At 40.1% G+C, this 25,959-nt stretch overlaps 1 protein-coding gene across 3 annotated transcripts in view; it reads right to left on the bottom strand.

Moving 5' to 3' along the window:
* txndc11 (thioredoxin domain containing 11) overlaps positions 1-25,959 on the bottom strand; it is an 81,154-nt gene that overhangs the window by 17,092 nt on the left and 38,103 nt on the right. For all 3 annotated transcript variants that reach the window (XM_043711987.1, XM_043711988.1, XM_043711989.1), the window contains 4 exons: positions 20,346-20,439; positions 11,771-11,883; positions 9,721-9,921; positions 1,068-1,836 (listed from right to left, as the gene is read on the bottom strand). In XM_043711987.1, the coding sequence (XP_043567922.1) occupies positions 1,068-1,836; positions 9,721-9,921; positions 11,771-11,883; positions 20,346-20,439 (1,177 nt within the window). The remainder of the gene's footprint in view (positions 1-1,067; positions 1,837-9,720; positions 9,922-11,770; positions 11,884-20,345; positions 20,440-25,959) is intronic.

Below are 25,959 nucleotides of genomic sequence, written 5' to 3'. Positions count from 1 at the left end.
AGGAACAGGACTGGTATCTTTAAATATAAGTTAAATTATTGCTACAAAATGTTGAGGGAGCTTTCCTCTGATTTTCAGTAGACTTAAGACAAACTAGTTCCTGGAAGACAGGGGAAGACACTGTTTAACACCTCAGCTGAACATTAGGCATTCAATGTTCATATCCAAGTCTTGATGCAGTGTGTTGGGTGACCTTTCCAAACAAATGGAACAAAGCAGCCAAGTCAGATTCCATCCTGAGCTGATGTCCACACGTGCACATATCCAAAAGGAGATTATCAAGTATGGGAAATGATGTTAAAACACTGACCTTTAATTTGAAGAGGCCCACAATATCATTGTGCCACAAGAGACCTGGGAGGGGCAAGCATCAAGCGAGGGAGAAGAACAAGTAGTCAATACCCTAAACAGTAAGTAGGCAAAAGTGAGGACTGCAGATGCTGGAAACCAGAGTCTAGATTAGAGTGGCACTGAAAAAGCACAGGTCAGGCAGCATCCAAGGAGCAGGAAAATTGAGGTTTCAGGCAAAAGCCCTTCAGTCCTCCATTCCTGCTCCTCAGATGCTGCCTGACCTGCTGTGCTTTTCCAGCACCACTCTAATCTAGGCCCTAAATAGTAAGGTTGAGTAAGACTGAAATATTTGCATACATCATTACTCAAGTGGTTAATGCAGACAGTGAGCTCAATTGAATCTAGATGAAGAGCTAAAGCTTGGGCCATATTTTCAAAGATGCAAGGGAAATTCAGGTATACTGGTTAATTTAGAATCAATCTTGAAACCATGATTCAAGAAAGTGCATGATGGATTATGGCAAACAGAACTAAAAGCCTATCTAAATTCAGAGCATATTCATTAAGTTGATCTGGGACTGTTAAATGAAGAAACCAAAATGGAGAAGGGATAAAATTTGACCAAATTCATTTCATCAAAGTAGCATTTGTACTTGGACTGGAGTCTGCAAATTGGAACCAGAGATTTTTTAAAATCAGCAGTGTTAAACCATGTAAAGTATTACAAGTCATCAACATCTCAGCCACATTAAATATACCTTTACGTAGCTACGTACCAATAGAAGATTTATCAAGAATCTGCCTTTGGTCAAGGACATAATGAATTTCATCCAACAGGTCAATAATTGTAGCAAATTCTTGCACTTGTGCAGACTCATTGGCTCCTAATCTAGTGGCAAATCTCCAGTGCAAATTTGAATCCATCAAGTAAATGTTCAGAGTTTTATTGGTATTACAGCTAAGTCCTGTAATGTGGCTTTGACTGTGATGCAGTTCGAGAAGAGTCGATATTCTGTCCTCAACATGAGGAAAGCGGTGGGTCATCATCACCCCACTCTTCTGCTCTTCACTGAAAACCAGTTCTGAAGGGGTAACTTGATCAGGTTTAAACAAACTGTTAAATGTCCTGCAGCAAACAGTGTAGTAGTTGAAAGGACTGTAATAGCTCAAAATGTTGCTGCATTCTACAGTGTTTGTTCGCGGATGGAAAAACGTGTGCTCTCTGAGGTAGAACGAATCCAGTGCTGCCTCCATCTCTATAAAATTGCACTGAACAAGGTGGATCACACTTGGTCGAATTCCAACTGTCTGATTAATGCACAACTCACAGATGTTGAGAGTTTGGGATATACGATTCCACTGAGGAAGCATTATTGTATTGCAACAAGATTTCTTCATCTGGAAGAAAGGTTCCATTTCATGTGGAAAAGAATCTGTGGCCTGATCTTTGCGGTCAGCCTGATTGGTCTCTTCCATATATTGGAGCACACGCTGAACGCTCTTGCTGTTGTTACAATTGTGATATTTAAGGGCAACTTCAGTTATCTAAGAGACAGAGAGAGAAACAAAAAAAAAAAAATCGGATATTTCTGATCTTAGTTCTGCATTACTTAACTAGTCAAAAATGCAATAAAATGACAGCTGGAATATCCCAACCTGACCCAATGAGCGACCTCTGCTTTTTTGTTTAGAAAAGGGCAGAAGGGCTGGATATGATGTACCATCCCAGACTGCAGTAGCATACCCACACTCAACATAGAGGTCTACTCCTCATGAATAACAGGCATTTGGATAAGGTTATGGAGGGCTGCACCAACCAGGGAAACTAAATCAACATGAGATCACAAACATTATTTTGGTGCAGAAAATGGAAAACAAAATTTGAACATTTGTTACTAAACTTCACTATTTTTAAGTGGGTTTAGAGTCTTAGTGCACGACACAGGGTTACACTTCATGAAAGGTTTGGTGCTAAGGACCATGTCATTGGTTGAGAATGACAATACCAAGCAATGAGGAACAGTAGCCCAATTAACAGGATAAATAAAAAATATACAGCCACTGCACATAAAAGGTTTTCCACATATTACACATCCACCCCAATACACCTTTGCATCATAATAAAATTGATTTAAAGTGTATTTGAGGCAGTATTCCTGCACACTGGGTTTTAACATTTTTCCGGAGAAAGTGAGGTCTGCAGATGCTGGAGATCAGAGCTGAAAATGTGTTGCTGGAAAAGCGCAGCAGGTCAGGCAGCATCCAGGGAACAGGAGAATCGACGTTTCGGGCATAAGCCCTTCTTATTTTTCCCCCTCACTTTGTCCTGTTGGAACACAGGTTTATTTGTGGCTTAAGTTATTCAGCTGATCCTGCTAGCTAGAAATCAATGAGCAATCATATATGAATTCCAACTATAGCAAGAATTGGAGGTGCATGCTCATAATGAAAACTGAAATTTATTTTGTTGATAATAAGCAATCAGTACAGGATGAACTGCTGTTAAATTCAGCACTTTCAGTCACTGAAAGGAGGCCAAACATCAGCAAATTAAAGTAGGTTGTCCTGATATAAATGTTCATTTTAAAATTGGAATTAAAAAAAAACGCACATCCTTACAGCTTCACTTTATATGAATAAAATACTGTAGACTTTCATTTTTTTGAAAACATATCGTGGGATGACATGAAAAGCAGTATTGTTTTGAAGCTGCTGATTGTATGAATTGGTGGGATTGTTGGCTACCAGATTTAATTTCAATAAAATGTATTGTTTCAGAAAATACTCTGTGGAGACTTAGTACAGATGAGATACTCTCCAATCCCTTGTTCTGGGCAAAATATGTAAATTCACTCTTGCAAAACAGAGTCATCCATAAATGTGAGTATTTTAATTTTCATATAAAGATGTGCACAACACTACACTTTTTTTTATTGTTGCATAACTAGGTGGGGTAGGGGTTGAAGCCACTTTGCATAAGCATAGATGACAGTGGAGGAACAATGGCAGATATTTCTATGTATAATGCAGAAGTTGCAGGATCAGTTCATTCCAAAAAGGAAGAAAGATCCTAGGAGGAGGCATAGGTGGCCGTGGCTGACGAGGGAAGTTAAAAAACATATAAAGTTAAAAGAGAAAAAGTGTAACATAGCAAAGATAAATGGGGAAACGGAGGACTGGGAAGCTTTTAAAGAACAGAGGATTACTAAGAAGGAAACACGCAGAGAAAAAATGAGGTACGAAGGTAAACTGGCCACTAATATAAAGGAGGATAGTTAAAGTTTTTTTTAGGTATGTGAAAGGCAAAAAAACATGGTTAAGACTAAAATTTGGCCCTTGAAGTCAGAAACAGGGGAATATATTACAGGGAACAAGCTATTGGCAGAAGAATTGAATTGGTACTTCAGATCTGTGTTCACTGGGGAAGACACAAGCAATCTCCCTAAGGTAACAGTGGCTGAAGGACCTGAACTTAAGGGAATTTATATTTGCCAGGAATTGGTGTTGGAGAGACTGTTAGGTTTGAAGGCTGATAAATCCCCGGGGCCTGATGGTCTACATCCCAGGGTACCGAAGGAGGTGGCTCGAGAAATCGTGGATGCGTTGGTGATTATTTTCCAGAATTCGATAGATTCGGGATCAGTTCCTGCGGATTGGAGGGTGGCTAATGTTGTACCACTTTTTAAGAAAGGTGGGAGAGAGAAAGCAGGAAATTATAGACCAGTTAGTCTGACCTCAGTGGTGGGAAAGATGCTGGAGTCTATTATAAAGGATGAAATTACGACATCTGGATAGCAGTAACAGGATTGGTCAGAGTCATCATGGATTGATGAAGAGGAAATCATGCTTGACTAATCTTCTGGAATTTTTTGAGGATGTAACTCTGAAGATGGACGAGGGAGATCCAGTAAATGTAGTGTACCTGGACTTTCAGAAAGCTTTTGATAAAGTCCCACATAGGAGGCTAGTGAGCAAAATTAGGGCGCATGGTATTGGGGGCAAAGTACTAACTTGGATTGAAAGTTGGTTGGCTGATAGGAAACAAAGAGTAGTGATAAACATTTTGGAATGGCAGGCAGTGACCAGTGGGGTACTACAGCTTTTTACAATATCTGTTAATGATATAGAAGATGGTATTAGTAATAACATTAGCAAATTTGCTGATGATACTCAGCTGGGTGGCAGGGTGAAATGTGATGAGGATGTTAGGAGATTACAGGGTGACCTGGACAAGTTAGGCGAGTGGTCAGATGCATGGCAGATGCAGTTTAATGTGGATAAATGTATGGTTATCCACTTTGGTGGCAAGAACAGGAAGGCAGATTACCTAAATTGATTCCATTGAGGTAGTAAAGGGGCAGTACAGAGAGATCTGGATGTTCTTGTACACCAGTCAATGAAGGTAAGCATGCAGGTACAGCAGATAGTGAAGAAGGCTAATAGCATTCTGGCCTTCATAACAAGAGGGATTGAGTATAGAAGCAAAGAGGTTCTTCTGCAGCTGTACAGGGCCCTGGTGAGACCACACCTGGAGTACTGTGTGCAATTCTGGTCTCCAAATTTGAGGAAAGACATTCTGGCTATTGAAGGAGTGCAGCTTAGGTTCACGAGGTCAATTCCTGGAATGGCGGGATTACCTTACGCTGAAAGACTGGAGAGACTGGGCTTGTATACCCTTGAGTTTAGAAGACTGAGAGGGGATCTGATTGAGACATATAAGATTATTAAAGGATTGGACACTCTGGAGGCAGGAAATATGTTTCCGCTGATGGGTGAGTGCCGAACCAGAGGACACAGCTTAAAAATACGGGGTAGACCATTTAGGACAGAGATCAGGAGAAACTTCTTCACCCAGAGTGTGGTAGCTGTGTGGAATGCTCTGCCCCAGAGGGCAGTGGAGGCCCAGTCTCTGGATTCATTTAAGAAAGAGTTGGATAGAGCTCTCAAGAATTGTGGAATCAAGGGTTATGAAAATTAGGCAGGAACAGGATACTGATTAACGATGATCAGCCATGATCGTACTGAATGGTGGTGCAGGCTCGAAGGGCAGAATGGCCTACTCCTACACCTATTGTCTATTGTCATTTTAACAAGTTAAAACAAACATCTTTATTAGAACTGCATTACAATCATCTTGGCTGTCCCTATCCATATCTTTTCATTATTAAAAACATGACTTTTGAAAAACAATCAAGTATATTAGACAACTGCCCTGGCCTCAAACCTCAGTTCAAATTCTAACCAGATTAAAAAGATTAAAGTTAGGCTTCTAGCTTTGCTGGTATGACACTAAATACACAGTGGGTAATTCTCAATTCCAACAGATATCCAACTCAGTGCTCTTTACCTAGTGTTCTCACTCACCATTGTAAGGCGGAGGTGGGGAATGAAAAATTGTCAAACTGGTGCAGAGTGGGTCATCAATCCAAGGTTGAAACAAGAGTGCAGTAAATTTTAATCTGTATCACTCTGTGCAATACCCAACGTGCAAATGCTTAATCTGTACAGTGTGACCCAAAATAGGAAGCACTCTCGTTCTGAACTAACATTACTCAGTTTGAAGAGCAAAGTAATGAAATTAATTTAGGCCAGCCAGTTTTGAAGTAGAACCATGCTAAGGTTGTGGTATTGGTATGGTGAAACCATTTCCTCCCCTCAAATGCATTATGTCAAATATGTTCCCACATTAAAATCAAGAGAGGAAGCAAAAATGGCATGCTTTGCAGCCTTGGTTCTTACAAACTTGCAAAAAGATATTTTTAGACGTTGCAACAAAATTTGTTTCAATTTTTAGAATCTCTCCATTTAACGTGCTGAGAAATCTTCCTGACAAGTCAACAATTATTCAGCTAAAAGAGGGAGTTTGCTTGTAAAGAGCCATTTTTCTTTGCATACATTACAAATACCTCTACAGGGAGGTAACTTATTGTAAACCATGTTAAAAAGAAAGTTGAATCATTTCCTGATAAATTGCTTTTGAAATACTGGTTTAACAAATTCATTCACAGTCAAGATTACTCTCTATGTTCCTTTGGCCTTCCTGATTAGATTATTTACAGTGTGGAAACAGGCCTTTCAGCCCAACAAGTCCATATCGACCCTCCGAAGAGCAACCCACCTAGACTTATTCCCCTATATTTACCCCTTCACCTAACACTATGGGCAATTTAGCATGGCCAATTCACCTAACCTGCACATTTTTGGACTGTGGGAGGAAACCGGAGCACCCGGAGGAAACCCACACAGACACGGGGAGAATGTGCAAAACTCCACACAGACAGGAATTGAACCCGGGTGTCTGGCATTGTGAGGCAGCAGTGCTAACTGCGGTGCCACCGTGCCACCAACTGCTCTCTTTTCACACACCGGTGGCTGTCTTTATATTTTTGTACCAAGGATAGATTTAAGGAAAGTCAAGTGTGATGGGATGTACTACATTGGAGCATCAAGCAAAAAGTAGCAATTTAGAATGGCCACTTTTCGGTCACAAGATACTTCTTCAATTCTAATATGTGACTGAATAACTAACCAGCTGCGCATTCTGTAATCTGAAGGGGAAAACTCTATGGATTTTCCAGACCGCTCCATGCATTTAACTTCTGAGTTCTGTATTATAGTGGCTACCATGAATAGTGCATCCAAATTTCTGGAATGTCAAGAATGAGAGCTCCAAGTTATATTCAGTTGCATCATCTGGGCTACAGAAGTGAAACAGCCAGAAAATTGTGAAGCCACTAAGCACACAGTTACAAAAACAGTTGTAAAGGGAAATTCCAAAGTCTTCTACAGGCATATAAACAGTAAGACAGTAGTTAAAAGGAGGAAGGAACTGATCAGAGAGTAAAGAAAGGGAATATATACATGGAGGCAGGGAGCATGTTTGAGGTATTAAATGAACATTTTGCATCAGTCTTTACCAAATAGAGAGAGATGCTACCAAGGCCACGGTGACAGAAAGGGGCAGTCAGTCAATAATAGAGTTCAAAATTTATTTGATTGAAGTGTTGGATAGGCTGTTTGTCCTCAAAATTGACAAGGCACCAGGACCAGATGAGATGCATTCAAGGATGCTGAGAGAAGGTTGAAGTTTCCTGGACTCAGGGGAAGTGCCAGAATTCTGGAGAACTGCAAACATTATGACCTTGTTCAAATAAAATTATAAAGATCATCCCAGCATTAGCATACCAGTTAGTTTAACTTTGTTACTGGGATAACTTCTAGGAAAAATTAGTCGTCAGTTAGAAGAATGTACAAATGGTCTAACGGAGAAATCGTACATAACAAAGGGTGTCAAGTGGAAAATCAGAATTGGATAAATCTACAATTGGTTTAGCAAATGTGGTAAACAAACCAATCAAAATCAACAGTGAAGATGCAGAGTAGGGCTTGATTAGATCTCGATCAAATAAATGATAAAGTAAAATTTCTTGCATTAAAAATATTTACAATTTTAAAAACAGCTGAAGCCACGGATGAATCCTGTTTGGTTCCGATTATGCCTCAAACTTAAAAGCATTTCATTTGTCTCACAAACATAGTCAAAGCCTTGTCTTCATAGTAAATATGGATGACAATGGAAGAGATCATTAAAAGATGAGTGAAAACCAAACATCTTGTGTGTATATAACGTTGCATTAATGGGCTATACAATCCATCTTTCCCATCTTCTTCCAAGGTAGTTCTGTCATATTGTAGAGCAGATGGTCCTAATGGAACATTGTAGCTTCAGTAACTGGTTCACCTATTGTTTGCCCTCTCCTGCTCCAAAAAAAGAACAAAATACCTTTCCAGCTGCACTTTTTATTCAATTTTTCCAATTAGCTCGGATAATACAGAATGATCTTTACTTTCTGCAAACTCAGCTGTCCAAATAAACAAATCCCAGGAGCTGATATTGTCTTTCAAGGTTACACAATAAAATGTTGTAAACTTAAATTTAATTTCAAAGAACCTAAAATTGGAGAAGCCGCCTGCAAGACAAGCTCCTATGCTTTATTTGATGAGAGTAGTAACAGCTGGCAAAAAGTAAGTGACTGTAAATCAATTCAGAAACAAGAAAGAGGTAATTACATCTGTAAAAACATTGCAACAATGGGGTTCCATTTAGCTGTCAGATCCTGTTGTTGCCTCAAGTATTTTGTTCCTGCAATGGGTTAAAAATGCCCTTGTTATTTACAACATAGACAAGCAGGAGGCTGGAAGAACACAGCGAGCCAGGCAGCATTTGGAGGTAGAGAAGTCAACGTTTCGGGTGTAACTTTTAGGTGAACACAGTATTGCTTGGTTGGTCTACGGGAGGAATTAATCTGGTTGGTAGCTGGAAGGAAGGGTTGATAGGAGGAATGGAAGGGAGGGGGACGGGGTGTGGGGAGAAACTTATTTAAAATTGGAGAATTCAATGTTGAGTCTTCCAGGCTGTAGGCTGCTACAGCACCCTCAGACTTGTTATTTACATTTGCACAGTAGTCCTGTACAGTGTACAAGGCAACAGTGAGGACTGCAGATACTGGAAACCAAAGATTAGAGTGGTGCTGGAAAAGCACATTAGGTCAGGCAGCAGAGGAGCTGGAAAATTGAGCAAAAGCCCTTCAATCAGGAATGCAGAAAGAGAGCCTCCAGTGTGTCAGGAGGACAGTGCTGAGCTGGAAGGTTTGAACTGAGGTAAGGTTTGGGGTGGGGTGGAGGTGGAGAGGAAATGAGGAAACTGGTGAAGTCCACATTGATGCCCTGGGTTGAGGTGTTCCGAGGCGGAAGATGAGGCGTTCTTCCTTCTGGTGTCGGGTGGTGAGGGAGCGGCGGTGGAGGCGGCCCAGGACCTGCATGTCCTCGGCAGAGTGGGAGGGGGAGTTGAAACGTTGGGCCACAGGGCGGTGGGGTTGATTGATGCGGGTGTCCCAGAGATGTTCCCTAAAGTGCTTTGCAAGGCGGCATCTAGTCTCCCCAATGTAGAGGAGACCGCATCAGGAGCAACGGATGCAATAAATGAAATTGGTGAATGTGCAGGTAAAACTTTGATGGATGTGGAAGGCTTCTCTGGGGCGTTGGATGGAGGTGGGGGGGGGTGGAAACAATGGGTCGGCCGGGGTGGTCAGGCTTGTGGATCTTGGAAAGGAGGTAGAATCGGGTGGTGCAGGGTTCCGTGACGACGAGGTTGGAAGACGTACAATTCCAGTGTATTGTTTATGTTGCTTTCTCCTCATTGGAAAGATGATACCCCTTTTATATATACTTTCTGATAATTCTTTTAGTAGTAAAGAATACTTCTGCAATATAAAATGCACTTATCTTTTGCTTATAGGCCACGAACATGGCACTGCCTAATCAAAATAACATTTCTCAAACGCATTCAACATTAGTACAACATTGACAATTACCTGGCACCTTAAACTCCACCTTTATTCAAACCATTATCCTGTCTTTAGTTCTCACCTCCTTCATTAGTGGCTGTTTCTCAGCCAACGGGCTGAAGGGGAAAAACAGTAATAATGCTGGGCCTTTCTTCAGTTCATTGTTGAGGAGAAGGCTCTTGCTTCCATGTGGTCGTAACCAGTACATAAAGGTCTCACGGTTCTCAAAAGCCCAGCTGTAGATATTTACTGCTGTGACGTTTAAAACCTCACGGGGAAAGATCTATAATAGGAGAATAAACCAAAGTTTCAGGATGTTTTGACTGTTACATTACAAAAAGGAAAAACTCAAATGGCCAAAAATATAGTTTAAAAAAAAAAGTTGACAACATACTTCCTTGCAATGCAAAGAGGATTTATATTTATACTGCATTTCTGTTTTATGTCATCTCTTTGGTCTCCCATGCCACAATCAGATCCTCAGCTGTTTAATCTCCATTTTCCATCAAAGCTTAGCCTAAAAGCAGGTATGGTACAAAAGGCCACAGTAGGAAGCTCCCCTCCAGTGTTTCCAGACTCTCAAAGAGGGTAACATACCCCAACTCACTTTGCAAGTAAATCTACATTCTACCAATAAGTCACCATGTACGAGAGACAAACTCTATTGGAAAGACATCAATTTTCTAACCTAATCCATCAAAACAGGTTGTTTGACATGAATAGTCCAAATTGCTGTTCATCCTTTATGTGATAGTATGCCTAATCTTGTGTTTCCAATGTTTCTTTTCTTTCAATATCTACCTAATCTCTCTCCTTTACTCTTTCATCCCCCATTAATTTGGAAGGGAGTGGCCTTTTCAGTCGTTTCAGAGGACAATTAACAGTCAACCACACTGCTGTGTAGTGGGAGGTCACATGCAGACCAGGTAACGAAAGCATATTTACTTCTCGAAAGGGTATTAGTGAACGAAATAGGCTCTTACGACAACTGATAACAGTCTCATGGTCACCATTACTAGGACTAGCTTTTACTCAAGTAATTCACCAGCTATCTGAGCAGGGTTTGAACTCGTATCCTCAAAGCATTACTTCTGGATTCATAGTAGAGTGATATTACTACTAGCTGACCATATTCACCCATTCTAAAATGTTGCTACAAGCTCCTCTTTTATTTAGTCATAACTAATCTTAGAAAGTTTTCAAAGCAAGATATGACACCCTACTCCTACAGAATTACACCTATAAAGTATATAGAGTCATAGAGACGCACAGCATGGAAACAGACCCTTCAGTCCAACTCGTCCATGCCAACCAGATATCCCAACCCAATTGGGCGGCACGGTGGCACTGCAGTTAGCATTGTTGCCTCAGTGCCAGGGACCAGGTTAATTCCTACCTCAGGCAACTGTGTGTGGAGTTTGCACATTCTCCCAGTGTCTGAGTGGATTTCCTCTGGGTGCTCCGGTTTCCTCCCATAGTCCAAAGATGTGTAGGTTAGGTGAAGGGGTAAATGTAGGGGAATGGGTCTGGATGGGTTGCTCTTCGGAAGGTCGGTGTGGACTTGTTGGGCCGAAGGACCTGTTTCCACACTAAGTAAGTCTATCTATCTAGTCCCAACTGCCAGCACCCGACGCATATCCCTCCAAACCCTTCCTATTCGTATACCCATCCAGATGCCTTTTAAATGTTGCAGTTGTACTAGCCTCCACCACTTCCTCTGGAAGCTCATTCCATACACGTACCACCCTCTGCGCGAAAAAGTTGCCCCTTAAGTCTCTTTTATATCTTTCCCCTTTCACCCTAAATCTATGCCCTCTAATTCTGGACTCCCCCCAACCCAGGGAAAAGACTTTGCCTATTTATCCTATCCATACCCTCATGATCTTAAAAACCTCTATAGGGTAACCCCTCAGCCTCTGACACTCTGGGGAAAAACAGCCCTAGTCCATTCAAGCTCTCCGTATAGCTCAAACCCTGGCAACATCTTTGTAAGTCTTTTCTGAACACTTTCACATTTTGCAACATCTTTCTGATAGGAAGGAGACCAGAATTGCTCGCAATATTCCAAGTGGCCTAACAAATATAAAGTAATTTTTTAAGAAACCGAAGACTGTCTGTAAGTTATCACTTACTATGGAAGAGTTGAAATGTCTATGCATATAAATTGTTCCAGGACTGGTTACAGATATCCTTTCTGCCACCTGTTTGCTGGTTATCACACCAAAACGAATGGTTCCTTGATAATCTGAAATCACAAGAATGCTCTATTTAAACAGATCTCAAAAATCCATTCAACAGCGTCTTAGGATTAGAAGATCCAATGTAATAGAACAATACTAGCTACAATGGATAGTTTAGAGGACTACTGTTTTTAACGTGCTGGTTCAGCTTGTCGGAATTTAATCCTGAAAAAAATGTATTTGGGAGGACTAAAAGGCAAGAAAATACACTTTGAATGGTAAGGACCCTCGGAAATAGAGGTGATCAGAGGGACCATGGTACACATGCCCATGGATCTTGAAGACAATTGAAGCTTATGGATACTTGTTTTTATTAGTCAAAGCAATGAAGAGAAAAGCAAGGTGGCTATGATGGAGCAGTATATAATGTTAGTTAGGTTACAATTGGAGTATTGTACACAGTTCTGAGCATCACACTACAGGAAGGATGTGATTACACTAGAGCTGGTGTAGAAGAGATTCACCAGAATGCAGGCTCTGTTGGAGGGTTTCAGCTATGAATGGAGACTAAATATGTTGGGGTTGTCTTCCTTCGAGCAGAGAGGGCTGAAGGAGGTTCTGATTGAGATGTACATAGTTCTGAAGGGCATTGGCATGATGGGTAGGGAGAACCTTTTCCTTTTCATAGAGGGAAAAGGGCAGAGTTTTGAGATAAGGAGCAGATGGTTCAGAGGGGCTTTAAAGAAAAGAAATTTCACCCATGGGAATTGCATATCTGGAACTCACCTGTCTGAAAAGGTGATATGGGCAGGAGCCAACAAGCAAGTTTACAACCAGTTAGATGAATATCTGAAACACCACAGCATACAAGGCTGTGAGGACTGCAGATGCTGGAAACCAGAGCTTAGAGTGGTGCTGGAAAAGCACAGCGGGTCAGGCAGCATCCGAGGAGAGGTGATAGGTCAGAGGGGAGGGTGGAGCGGATTAGGTGGGAAGGGAGATTGGCAGGTAGGACAGGTCATGGGGACAGTGCTGAAAAAAATACAAGGCTACAAGACAAGTGCTGGAGAATGGGATGAGAATGGCATGCCTGGCATGCCCACAGACACAATGGGTCAAAAGGACTTCTTTCCATGTTGTAAAAGTTCTAGAACGCTTTAAAAGAAAAGAAAAACACACAACCCAAAACCTTGAAAAAGAGTAGTTATAGAAAGCTAATGAGATTTTATGCACATCACCTATCCTCAAGAAAAATAATAATCAAAATCAATAAAGATACTTAAAATTGCAATTTTAAATACTAATCAAGCAACTTTATTGTCACATCAGAAAGCCACTTCTATTTGTCTAAATAAAATATTCTCTGGTACCATAGCATAATTTTAACAAAATATCTTAACAGGGATTTTCAACAATAAAACCAGACATTTAGCCATCATTAATTGGCAGTACTTAAACAGAGTCCAATTAGCATAATGAGACATTAAGCATAATGGCTTATAAACTCAAATGACCTCAGTGTAATTCTGGCTGACATGACATTTTAGACATTAGCACCAAGTATTCATAAAAGGAACTTGCAAATTCCATGCACATCCACTGCCGCTTGTAATGCTCTGTTTAAACTAGAATAGAGGATGCGTGGACATGTCTGTTCAATTGATGTCTATCTGAACTGAACCACAAGTATAATGGAATTAAACACATGCAGTCATTGAAAAGTTTGCTGTACTGTGGAAAAGTGAATAAGCTCTCAACTTCAACAGAGTATTGCTAGCATGTAGAGGCAAGTCGAGAGTTCAATTTGTCTGAACTCACAATCAAAATGACAGCTGTGTTTAAAATTGGTAACTATATTATTCTCTGCAGTGACAAGGTAATCTTCAAAAACACCCCATATTCAGTCAATGCATTTCATTGATGATGCAAATGTGTGATCAAATTCCGTTTAAGTAAGCAGTTCAAAATAATTCAAATAGTTAACATTACTTTTCAGCCTTCTTCCCCACATTCCAAGGTGTTAAATAGAAAAGATCAACAACCATGCATATTCCTTTCACAAAGGTACAAGTATTACCAGAAATTAAGCTCAGAAGAAAACATAGACTTTCCACATAGAAGTAAACACACCAATGACTTTATTAGTAAAAATGGTGTCTCAAATAAATAACACGCTTCAAATGTTTTTTTAAAGATTACTTACAGTGTGGTAACAGACCCTTCAACCCTCCGAAGAGCAACCCACCCAGACCCATTCCCCTAACATTTACCCCTTCACCTAACACAACGGGCAATTTAGCATGGCCAATTCACCTAACCTGCACATTTTTGGACTCTGGAAGGAAACTGGAGCACCCGAAGGAAACATGGGGAGAATATGCAAACTCCACACAGACGGTTGCCTGAGGCAGGAACTGAACCCAGGTCTGTGGCGCTGTGAGGCAGCAGTGCTAACCACTGTGCCACCGTATGTTAAAGCACGCTGATATTTCAACCTTAAATCAACCCAATGTGGCCAGAAAAGCATATTATTTTGTCCTTTCACAATTCTGAAGATGGAAAATCACATTTATCCCCAAAACAACAGCAAAATATTTTTGGCTCCCTTCAAATAGACTTAACTCTTTACATTTGTGGGATTATATTTTTAAATTATAATATTTTCCCTCTACCTCAATATGAATTTATCTTTACAATCCTCTATTTCAATTTCTGATTGTCTTGCCTATTGCTTGACAGTACTTCCTTCTGAGAAGGCACGATGGGACCACTATGTCCCGAGTTATGCAAGCGGTTGTGTTATTAGCGTTGTTGTTTTCTAGCTTTTCTTTCCCATTTTTCTGAAGGTGTTAAATTTTCTTTTGGCACCTTGCCCAAGATTCTGAGTAACAACATTCACCATTTAGATTTGCAAATGAAGACGGAGGAGAACCTGAACTCTCTCCAGTGTGCACGTTCTGCAGCAAGATCGTAAAATAGTGGTCAAAAGCACAAGCCCATACATTTTAAACAAGGTGACAAGACCAACTGTCTGGCATCAAATAATACCACAGCAGAATTAGTTAAGTTGTCACAAATCAGGAACTGAAGTCAAATGTTCTATTACAGAATCACAAGACTGCTGTGGCACAGGAGTTCAGTCAGCCCATCGTGCCTGTACTGGCTTGTTAAATGATCAATCCTAACCTTCTGCTTTCCCCCGCCATACTCTAGCACACTATTTCTATCTAAATAATTATCTCCTGCCTTCTGGAATGGCTAACTGAACCTGCCTCCACTAAATTTTCAGGGAGTGCATTCCAAAACTCAACTACTCTCAGACTGGAAAAAGTCTTTTCTAACTTCACTCTTGCTTCTTTTGCAGATCATTTTAAATCAATGTCACTTATTCCTTTCACTAGCTGCAACAGTTTCTCCCCATCTACTCTAGGATATAGTGAGAACTGTAGATACTGGAGATGATGGGCGGCACAGTGGCACAGTGGTTAGCACTGCTGCCTCGCAGCGCCAGAGACCCGGGTTCAATGGCCGAAGGGCCTGTTTCCACACTGTAATCTAATCTAAAAAAAAAATCTAAAAAAAAATCTAAAAAAATGATGAAAGGTTCCAACCTGAAATGTCAATTCCCCTTCTCCTCTGATGCTGTTTGACCTGCTATGCTTTTTCCACTTTCCCTCTTTATTCACCCTATCTACTCGACCAAGCCCACTCTTTGTTCAAAATATCTATCAGAACTCCTCTTATCCTTCTTCTCTCCAAAGAGAATAGTCCCAACATGTTCAATATGTTCTTCTGGAGTTCCACACCGTCCTATCACAGTTTGCAATTCTTCCAACTTTAGTGTATTCTTGCACCAGGAATTTGATCATAACATTTCAGGAAAATCAATGATCTCAATATCAACCCAGAGAAAACACCACTACAACCTTCTTCCAGCCCAAAAACTATCAATTGATAATTACTCCCCGTTTCCTATCACTCAGCCAATTTTCAATCCATATTGCTTCGGACTCGCTTATTTCACGCCTGAAACCTTCCTTGTGGTCTGTTCTATGGCACCATACTAAATGCCTTCCAGGGAATCCATGTATACCACATCAACGTTACCCTCACCGACCCTTCCTGTTATTTCTTCAAAACGTCCCACAAGTTAGTTGAACATTATTGCCTAGTCAACTCACGTTTTTTTCCACATAATTACTAATTCTATCCCAAATGAATGCATCTAGAAGCTCTCTCAGTTAAACGGATTGATCTGTAAATGCTAGGCTTATCCTTACAAATCTTGTTGAACAAGGCCATAATATTTGCCATTTTCCTGTCCTTTAACACCTCTGCCAAGTCTAGGGAAGTGCTAATGCTCCTGCAATTTCAATTCTCACTTCCTTCAAAATCCTTAAGTGTATTTCATCCGGTCCCACTGCCTTGTCAATTTTTAGGACTAACAGCCGATCCAATACTTCTGCCCTATTAATTTTGAACCCTTCTCATGACTTAGTTCCCTCACATGTCATCAGGTCCTGGGTAGCAGCACTCTCTATAATTAGTAAAGACAGATGCAAAGTATTAATTTAACAGCTCGGCCAATGATCCTTCCTCCTCGTGTAAATCCTCTTTTAAGTCCATAATCAGCCCTATGCCTCCTTTTACTATTTACGTGGCCATGGAAAACCATAGGACACCTCCTTACACTGGGTGCCAGTCCCCGCATTATTCCTCTTTGCTTCTCATTAGTTTTTGCAACTCCCCTCTGAATCTTCAATATATCTCTTTATCCTCAATTTTCTCTTTTAATCTGACACTTGTAATACGCACACTTTTTCTTCATCTGATTTTCTCTCCTTTGCCATCCAGGATACTCTGGATTTGTTTAAGTCGCTAAAACTGTCCTAGCTTTCTGATTTGAGGGAATATAATTGGGCTGTATCAAAATGACCTTCATTTTGAAAGCAGGCCACTGTTCAGTTACTAATTTCATGTAAACCCCTCATTCCAGTCAAACCTGCCCAGCTCTGTTGAATTCAACTTTCCACTAATTTAGTTTTCTCACTCTGAACTGTTGCATGTCACTTGCCACCATCATCCAGAATCTTACAATACAAGGATCACTCCTAAACATTTCCCATATGACATCTGATCCACTTGGTCGACCTCATTTCCAAGAACCAGGCTCAAAAATGTATCCTTTCGTGTTGGACTGGAAACATACTGTTGAAGGAAGCTTTCCTACACTTTTATGAAGGTGTAGTGTACTGTACCTTTAAGAGAATGAAGAACTTAGAGGCACACAGAGTGCTGGAGAATTTACAATGTAACATGTGGTCCACCATCTAGAGTAGCTGATTGCCTGGATACAAAAACAAATTCGAATGCAGCCAATCAGTTGAAATTATACCCCCAAAAACACCGAATCCAATCAAGTTTGAATTTAGTATACTGACAATATTAAAAGCTAAATGACACAATCTGATGCTTTGGAGTAGAAGGCTGGGAAAACTTGAACGGTTGAAAGAGAACTGCCAAGCCACCAGCATGTACAAACTGCCCAAAATACAGCTCTCTTAAAAAGGTACCTTATCTATCAATGACCTGTGAAACAGAAATCCCTAAGTAAATCTACAGAGGAAGATACAAAGGGAAGATTCGACAGCTGCCTGGCTTTGAAATTTGAATTTATGGTAAATCTTACTTGGGGGTTTTTAAATCGGACTAGTATTATAGAAGGGAAAGTAAAAGATAGGTTGGAGGAAGGAGTTGCAAATAGTTGTTAGTTAAGTATTCTCTGTTATACTTTAAGAAATAAATTTGTTCATTTTTACTTTAAATAGTTCTTGTCCTCTCGAACTTTGACAGATTACTGCATGGGATAAATCTTTGCTGTATTGCTGGTTTAAATTAAGCAGAGGGGTTTACCCATTTCATATCAACACACAATCAAAGAACACTTGTCCTTTGCAGCCATGTAGGCTACAAGTATTCCAGTCTATGTTTGTATAATTGGAAGTTTCACATTATAACTTTGGCATTTTTCCATTACTTCCCTGCAGATTTGTGCTTCTGCATCCTTTCCACTAGTTGATGATCAATAGACTGCACACAGTAATGCAACTGCACTCCTTTTGTTAGGTTAGTTCAAGCCAAATTTAAGTATTTGCCAGAAACCTCCAAGACACCCTCTTTCTGCAGCACTGCAATGCAATTTTATTAGTTTGGTGTAGCATTGTACTGACCAATGCCCCTACTCAGGTTAGCAAGAGGAAACTGCACCAAAATTAGAGAATCCAATATCCAGCTTTCAACCCAAAACAGCAATTCAGTTTCAAAGATATGCAGTTGAAATATTAATTTCTACACCCTCACACACTGATTTCAATTAGTGTTTGCTCCACTTCTAAACGATAGAATCTCATCACTTTTCAATTGATTTTTCTGCTTCACATGGCAATGAAATAATCATTTCACCTGCAAACTGAATAAATTGAAAGGTCATAAAACCGAATATAGCTCCAGCTCAAAAGTAAAATATAAAGTGAGCAAGTGTACAGAAACTGGAAGTGATAGCTGATAACAGCCAAAAACAGAAGTGAAGCTTGGGGGAAGAGGTCCTATCTATACTCGCATATGTGAAAAGGAGGAACCTCAGGTTGACAATATTAGGTTAGCACAATGTTTTGAAGACATTAATGTCCTCTGATAACTTACCAGTTAGCTGAAGACGTTAAGGAACAGAATACTAATTTCACTTAAATGCAATCAACATTTGATGCATTTAATCAAATTAAAATGTATATTTTTTCCCCTTATGGATAGCAAAAAAAAAGAGCAAAGTGTCAAAAGTCAAACTGATGGGCAACATTTGTTCCATGTGTCAGATTTTCTGGCACACATTATTGCAGCAAAACAGGTGGGAGAAAAGGAACATGCTGCAAATGTTTTCGCAAATACCATCAGCCTAAACAAATAAAAATTAAGGCACTGATTTTGAATGATTGTCTAAATGCCGAAAACAAGTAACACCTCAACTGAGCAAAGAAATAGTAAGCCTTTCTCTTACTGATATTACATTTGTCATATTAGTGCAAGACAAGTAATTCTGAGAAGGATTTCACAGAAATGTCTTCAAGGCAGAAATTGATAAATTCTTGATGTCACAAGGAATTAAGGGCTACAGGGAGAATGCGGGTAAGTGGAGGTGAAATGTCCATCAGCCATGATTGAATGGCGGAGTGGACTCGATGGGCCGAATGGCCTTATTTCCGCTCCTATGTCTTATGGTGGGTCGAAGGGCCTGTTCCTGTGCTGTACTACTCTAAGAATAACCTTTGTCGCTCTTAATTAATTAAATTACTGATGGAAAATCTAGCCTTACTTTTAAACAGTGAGCACTGACTATGGAGTTAAAATTGCACAGGAGCAAAAACTTGCTACAACTTCCTTGAACATTTTCAATGGATGCAAAGAAAAATCCAATAATCAGCATTAACTAATATGCCAGCAATACTGAGGTTACATTTTGGTTTAGCCTTAAAACATCATTCTCAGAATCTTAATACCACTTCAGTTAAGATTGCATGCTACAGACATTCCATATTACAACTGGGTTGTAGCTGCTCAAAAACAGAACAGGCAGCATCCTTTTTATAACAGTCAAAATATTCATTTTTTTTTAAGAAAGGTGCATAAGATTAAAAACATGGGAAAGGATGGTCATGCATGTTATCGGTCAAATATCATCTCCTCATTGCAAACTTCGATGAGATTATCAAATAATTTAGAATGCTCTTTATCAGATAACAAATTGGAACCACATATCACATAATTTACTTTGGACATAGATCAAGTAAATGTGAGTGTTCTTGTGCATGAAACACAAAACACGAGCATGCAGGTGTAGCAGGAAATGAAGACAGCAGATAGAATTTTGACCATCGTTGCTTGAAGGTTGGAGTTCAAAAGTAGGGAAGCCTTGTTACAACTTACAGCATGTTGGTGAGGCCACACTTGGAGTGCTGTGTACATTTGTGGCCCCCATACATAAAGAGGTGGTGGTATATACTGGCATTGGATGCAGTTCACAAGACATACACAAGGCTGGCTGGCTTATTGAGAATGCTTAAACGGGTTGGGCCTTCGTTCATTAGACATGCTGAACATACGAGATTCTGAGGGTGCTCCACTATTGGGGGAATCTCAAACCAGGCAAAGTCACAGAATAAAGAGATACCCGGCAAAACTGCGATGCAAAGGAGTGTCTTCTCTGAGAAAGTAATAAATGCTGAAAATTCTGTGCCACAGAGAGTTGTGAAGGCTAGATCTAAAGAGAAGTAGATAAATAGAGTTGTGAAATATCAGGAAGTCGACAGCTATGCTCAGCTGGCACATGGGAGGAGTTGAGGCCTAGGAAAGATCAGTCATGATCTTGCTGAATGGCAGGGCAGGCTTGAAAGTTGAATGGCCTAATCCTGTTTCTATTTCTTATGTTCTTACGCAAGAGCTGCAGTATTCAAAAGCTAATGAGGAATCTCACCTCGTTTTAGTGCATGCAATGCAGAGACATAGAGTGTCAGGTAACCCGGAGGCTGTGGTGAGGAGTTAAACTCGAAATATCCAAGAACACCTGGCTGAGTTGGGGGAAAAAAAAAGACAAAAATTAACAAGTTATCTCAAGAACGTTGAGAATGTTTCAGCAACTTTCACATGTTGACAAAACCTCTACCCAAAACTCCTGATACAATGTTAATTGTACAACTGTGTATCATTTATTTCTGTTGAAGTCAAATTATTCACTCAGAGGGTGTCCCAGAACACATACTCCTGTATAAAATGCTGTCACGATTAACACAACACTCAAATGACCCTCCCTACACAACAATAACTCGTTGGATGAAGCTACATTATATAAACAAGAATTGCTAATAACTCTTTCATTATACTAAAGCATTATTTCTAATTGGGCTAGTTTACCTTCACATACTAGTCAGAAAGCTTACTTAGATTAAAAAAAGGGATTTTCAGGCATAAAAGCATACAATTGTAGAGCACATCTTAACATCCAAAGATCAAGCACACAGAACTTGATCAGTTAATTAGAACAGACCATTTCAAAAGTTGCTTACAAAGCAAAAGTTACTAATGTGCAACACCACAGATGGCTTCACTTACAAATTTCAATGTGGAAAACATATGCAACAATCTTGTCTTATTCATAATCTTGTTGGAAAGTACATGCTGCTATTTCCAAACTAATTCTATACAGTTGGGCAGAAGGTGTTAATCACAAACAAGTGTTCATGGAGAGATAGACCCCCAACTACACCAGATTACTTCTGACCCCTTTCAAGACAGGATCCCCTCTTTCCTTTTGACTCTTACAAGTGTACACAGGCAATCTCGGAGATCAATTCTTTACCTGTGCAGTTATGAGTTTGCTTTAAAGATGGGAATCAATGATGCATGGAGCCAGTGATTGAATCATGCTGTAAAGTGCACCCAGTGCACTGAAACCAAGATGAGCACAGTGGCTCTTGCCTGGGATCCAGCCACACTGCAGCAGCAGGATTCTTGGAGATCAAGGAATCCCAACTGCCAGCAGGCTGGTCTGATCAGGCATGCGCAAGAGTGTGTTGCTGGAAAAGCACAGCAAGTTAGGCAGCATCAAAGGAGCAGGAGAATCGACATTTCGGGTCAGAGTCCTTCAAATGGAATGCGCATCAAGTTTGGCAGCTACATGGTGCAGTTGGGAGAACCTGGAAGAAGGGTCTAATGTTTGTGGTTATGTCCTGAATCTGGACCTTCTAGCCCAGAGTTCAAGTCCCACATCAGAAGGTATATCATATCATGTCTAAACAGACTGAAAGTAAGACAAAAAAGGGGAGAAATATAACTAGTGCTAACAATTGCAGCATCTAAAAAGTTATTTGATGGGTTCAATCATTCCAGCAACCACAAAGCATAAAGTGATAAGAATGAGAAAAAGCAGGACACTGGAAATCTAAAGTAAAAGCAAAAACTGCTGGAAATACTCAGCAGGTTCTGATGAAAGATCGTAGGCTTGAGTTGTGAGGCTTAAGGGGAGATCTAATAGAAACGTACAAGATAATACATGGCTTGGAGAGGGTGGACGCTAGGAAATTGTTTCAGTTAGGCGAGGAGACTAGGACCCATGGACACAGGCTTAGAATTAGAGGGGGTAAATTCAGAACAAAAATGCGGAGACATTTCTTCAGCCAGAGAGTGTGGCAATGAATTCCACAGGCCCACCAGAGTGCAGTGGAGGCTGGGACGCTAAATGCCTTCAAGGCAGAAATTGATAAATTCTTGATGTCACAAGGAATTAAGGGCTACGGGGAGAATGCGAGTAAGTGGAGTTGAAATGCTCATCAGCCATGATTGAATGGCGGAGTGGACTCGATGGGCCGAATGGCCTTACTTCCGTTCCTATGTCTTATGGTAAACGTTAATGTTATTTTCCTCCACAGGACTGAAGGATCTGTTTCCGTGCTGCACATTCCTAAAACTGACTGTTAAGCTGTTCGGCATTTCCCAGGAAAATATGTAATCACATAGCCAGGAAAATAAAATGAGGATCACATAAGTGCCTTCAGCCTGAGTATTAAAAACAAAAATGAAATTCTCAATTAGTGGAATCACCTCATTCCACCTCCACTCCAGTGAAGCTCACCTCACTCCTCTGTAAATTTTTTTAAAAATCAGAAACATTTATTTTAATTTTCTATAATTAGCAAACAGAAAATAAAATTACACTCAGAAAAGTTACACCACTTGGCAGAAAAGAGGGAATTCTGCCATATTCTCATTAGGGAAGGAATTTGACCACATACTGTTACAAAAATAATTACACATAGCCATCATATTTACCTTGGACCTAAATCCTAAACTTATTTTTATATTAAGCACAGGACACCAGCAGAGTAGGACTCAAGACCAGACCTGCAACCTAAATGCTCTTTCTACATGAGCAGCATGTGCTCTACACCTTTGAACAGCAGCCATTAAAGAAGTCTCCAGTTACAAGGACGCGTCACTAACTTACTATCAACACAACAGTAAAAACAGCAAAAACTGGAATCACTCAGCAGGTCAGGCAACAATAGTGAAGGGGACAGGGGTGTTAAAACAGCCATGCTAAGAGATACAACACCTCTCTCTCTCCCCAAATGCTGCTTGACTGGTTGAGCATTTGTCTTTATTTCAGGTTTACAGCCTCAACAGAATTTGTCTTTCCTTCAACATTTAAACACGACTGCTTTCCCAAACCAGTTTTATTCTCTTTCCATTCGCAACCTCCTTCCATTTTTGTGCTTAAAATTAGAATAAATATTAAAACCATAATTAGATGGATACAGTAAAGGGGTGACAAGCAATCTATATTTTGCTCAGACTGAATATTATATAAAAAAAAACAGGGAGGTTGAAGTTACTCGAAGAGACCAAATCCTTAATAACTTGACGAAACAAAAGCTATTGCAGTCAGTTCTTAGTAATAAGAAGTGTAGCTTTGTAAATGTCACACAGGAGGATTAAAGCTTTGCATTTCTTCCTCTTTTTAATTTTTCCTTTTAAAAAAAAAACAAGCTTTCCTTTCTCAGTTCTCACAACTGCTTCTCACAAAGGGTAAAAGATGATCTTCTGTGGATTATCATTGCTACTTCCAACTAACAAGGCAAAACGTGAAGGCAGGGGAAAGAACAACAAATTTTGTGAAGGAAGATAGGAAAAACGTGGGGAGCAGAGGTGGAGAGAGTGACAGCAAACGGAGATAGACAAGGAAAAAAAAAATGTGCAGCCTGTAATGCAGTGCCTGTGGCATCATAGCCATTTCACAGGATTCAAATCCCAATCCAGATAGAAAGTCATAACCAGCTGTGAAGCTCTTCAGAAGTGGTATGCCAGACAGCAACACATGCATAGAGCAAGTTCTTGTCTACTTCTACAGCATTATGTTGTTTTGAAACATGACCCCAATTGAACCGTGCAGGCAGAGATTTCCAATTTATTCAAATCATCTTTATATGAGGCAGGGGAGCTTATTTTCACAGATTTTGAGAATTAATGCATGGGATGCAAGTGTCACTGGCTTGTGGACAGTTAAGAGTCCATCACATTGCTGTGGATCCTGGAGTCAGATGTAGGCTAAACTGTAAGGACAGCATATTTCCTTACATAAAAGGCATTAAATAAACCAGATGGGTTTTACAACAATGACTATATGATCGGCACTGGACCAACTGGTTATTCCAGAGTTTATTGAAACCATCTGCCACAGGGTGATTCAAACCCATGTCCCCAGAACATTGTTCTGGGGTTCTGGATTGCTAACCTGGTGACATTAGGTAACCAGGCAACAGCACTGCTTCCCATTGAACCTAAATATTTCAACGTTTTTCTCCAGAGAGATTGTCAGGTTTAAATCCCACCTGTACTAGGAGTTGCTCACAGTATATCCAAACAGGTTGGCTGAAGTACAGTAAATATATATTGGAGGGAGGCTGGATAATTATACAGATGTTTGGTTTTACTGAATTGCCAGCATTTACAAATATTATTAAATTTGAAAAAGTGCTCACTAGAAATCAAAATTATACTTGCAGTATGGTACTTTCAATCTCCTTTTATTCCTTTATAACGATTTGCCTGTGTGGGAGTTTGAGGATGCTGGTTAGCACACGGATGTTCAAAACAGCAATTTATCACAGACAAAAGCTATACCATCACTGTAGTAAGTATTTAAAACATCCTCATACCAACTCAGTCAAATTGAAATACAATAGCAAGTAAAGGAATCAAACGGAATCGACCAAGAGAACACATTCCAAGAAGTTGCAGTTCTGAAAACAATCTATATAATTACCAATTTTGGTTTTGAAATGCTTAGAGTTAACTTGTTAAGAGTATTTTCCAAAGTTGTTTTGACATGGTTTAGAAATCCAAACAAATCTCATTGCTTTTGATTTGATTTGATTTATTGTCACATGAACCTAAGTACAGTGAGCAGCTTTATTTACGAGTAGTACAGGCAGATCATAGTAAGCAAGGACATGCAGATCTTAGGGTGGGAAAAAAAAACTTGGACAGAGGCATACAGGTTGCATCAGATGAGGTGTGTGCCAGGCAACATTAGCAAGATCAGCACCATTTGAAGTTAGAGTCCATTCATCAGTCTAATAACAGCAGGGAAAAAGCTGTTTTGAAAATGCTGGTGCTTGCATTCAAGTTTCTGCATCTTCTGCCTGACCGAAGAGATTGTAAGACAGCATTACATGATTGCGATGACTCTTTGATGACGTTGGCAGCCTTTTCACAGCAAAGAGCCATATAAATGGCGTCTGTGATGGTCTGGGCTGTGTACACAACCTTCTCTAGTTTCTTATGGTCCTGAGCACAGCAGTTGCCGTACCAAGGTGTTATGCATCCAGACAGTATGCTTTCAATGGTGCATCTGTAGAAGCTGGTGAGGGTCCTGATGGACATGTCAAACTTCCTGAGCCGCCGGAGGAAAGAGGCGTTGTTATGCCTGCTCAACCAATCGCATGCATGTAGGAAGTCCAGCTCAGGTTGTCGGTTATCATCACACCTAGGAGTTTGACAATCCCAACACTCTCAACCGCCATTCCTTTGATGTAGGTGAGGCATGTTCTCCTCCTTTCTTTCTGATGTCAATGATCAATTTTTTCAGTTTTGTTGAGGTTGAGAGAGAAGTTATCATTGCACAACCTCTATCTCCTTTCTGTATTCTGCCTCACCGTTGCTTGATAACCGTCCTCCAACGGTGGGGTCATCAGAAAACTTGGAGATGACCTTTATTGGCTTCCTGTCCAACAAAAGGTATACAGGAAACTTTAGGTAATTAATTTCCTAGAAGGACAAAATAACAGGGATCGGAGGATGTTAACTTGCATTAAATCTGGCATTAAGAGCCATGTTATAATTTCTATAAACAGCTTGCAAATTTGGATTTCATATTTATTACAACAGCATAAATATGCTGCATTGGTATGGTAAATCCAATAGTATTGGAGGGCAAAATATATCTATCCATTAGGAGTAAGCTATTACTGTCTTTCAAATATCATCCTTAAAAACTTTTACCAAATGGAAGCTCCTTTTTGAGGAGGATACAT

The sequence above is a fragment of the Chiloscyllium plagiosum genome, chromosome 21 (genome assembly GCF_004010195.1).
Source record: "Chiloscyllium plagiosum isolate BGI_BamShark_2017 chromosome 21, ASM401019v2, whole genome shotgun sequence".
Taxonomy (NCBI): Eukaryota; Metazoa; Chordata; class Chondrichthyes; order Orectolobiformes; family Hemiscylliidae; genus Chiloscyllium; species Chiloscyllium plagiosum.
Note: the sequence above shows the minus strand (reverse complement) of the source record. Positions and strands in the feature narration are given on the sequence as shown.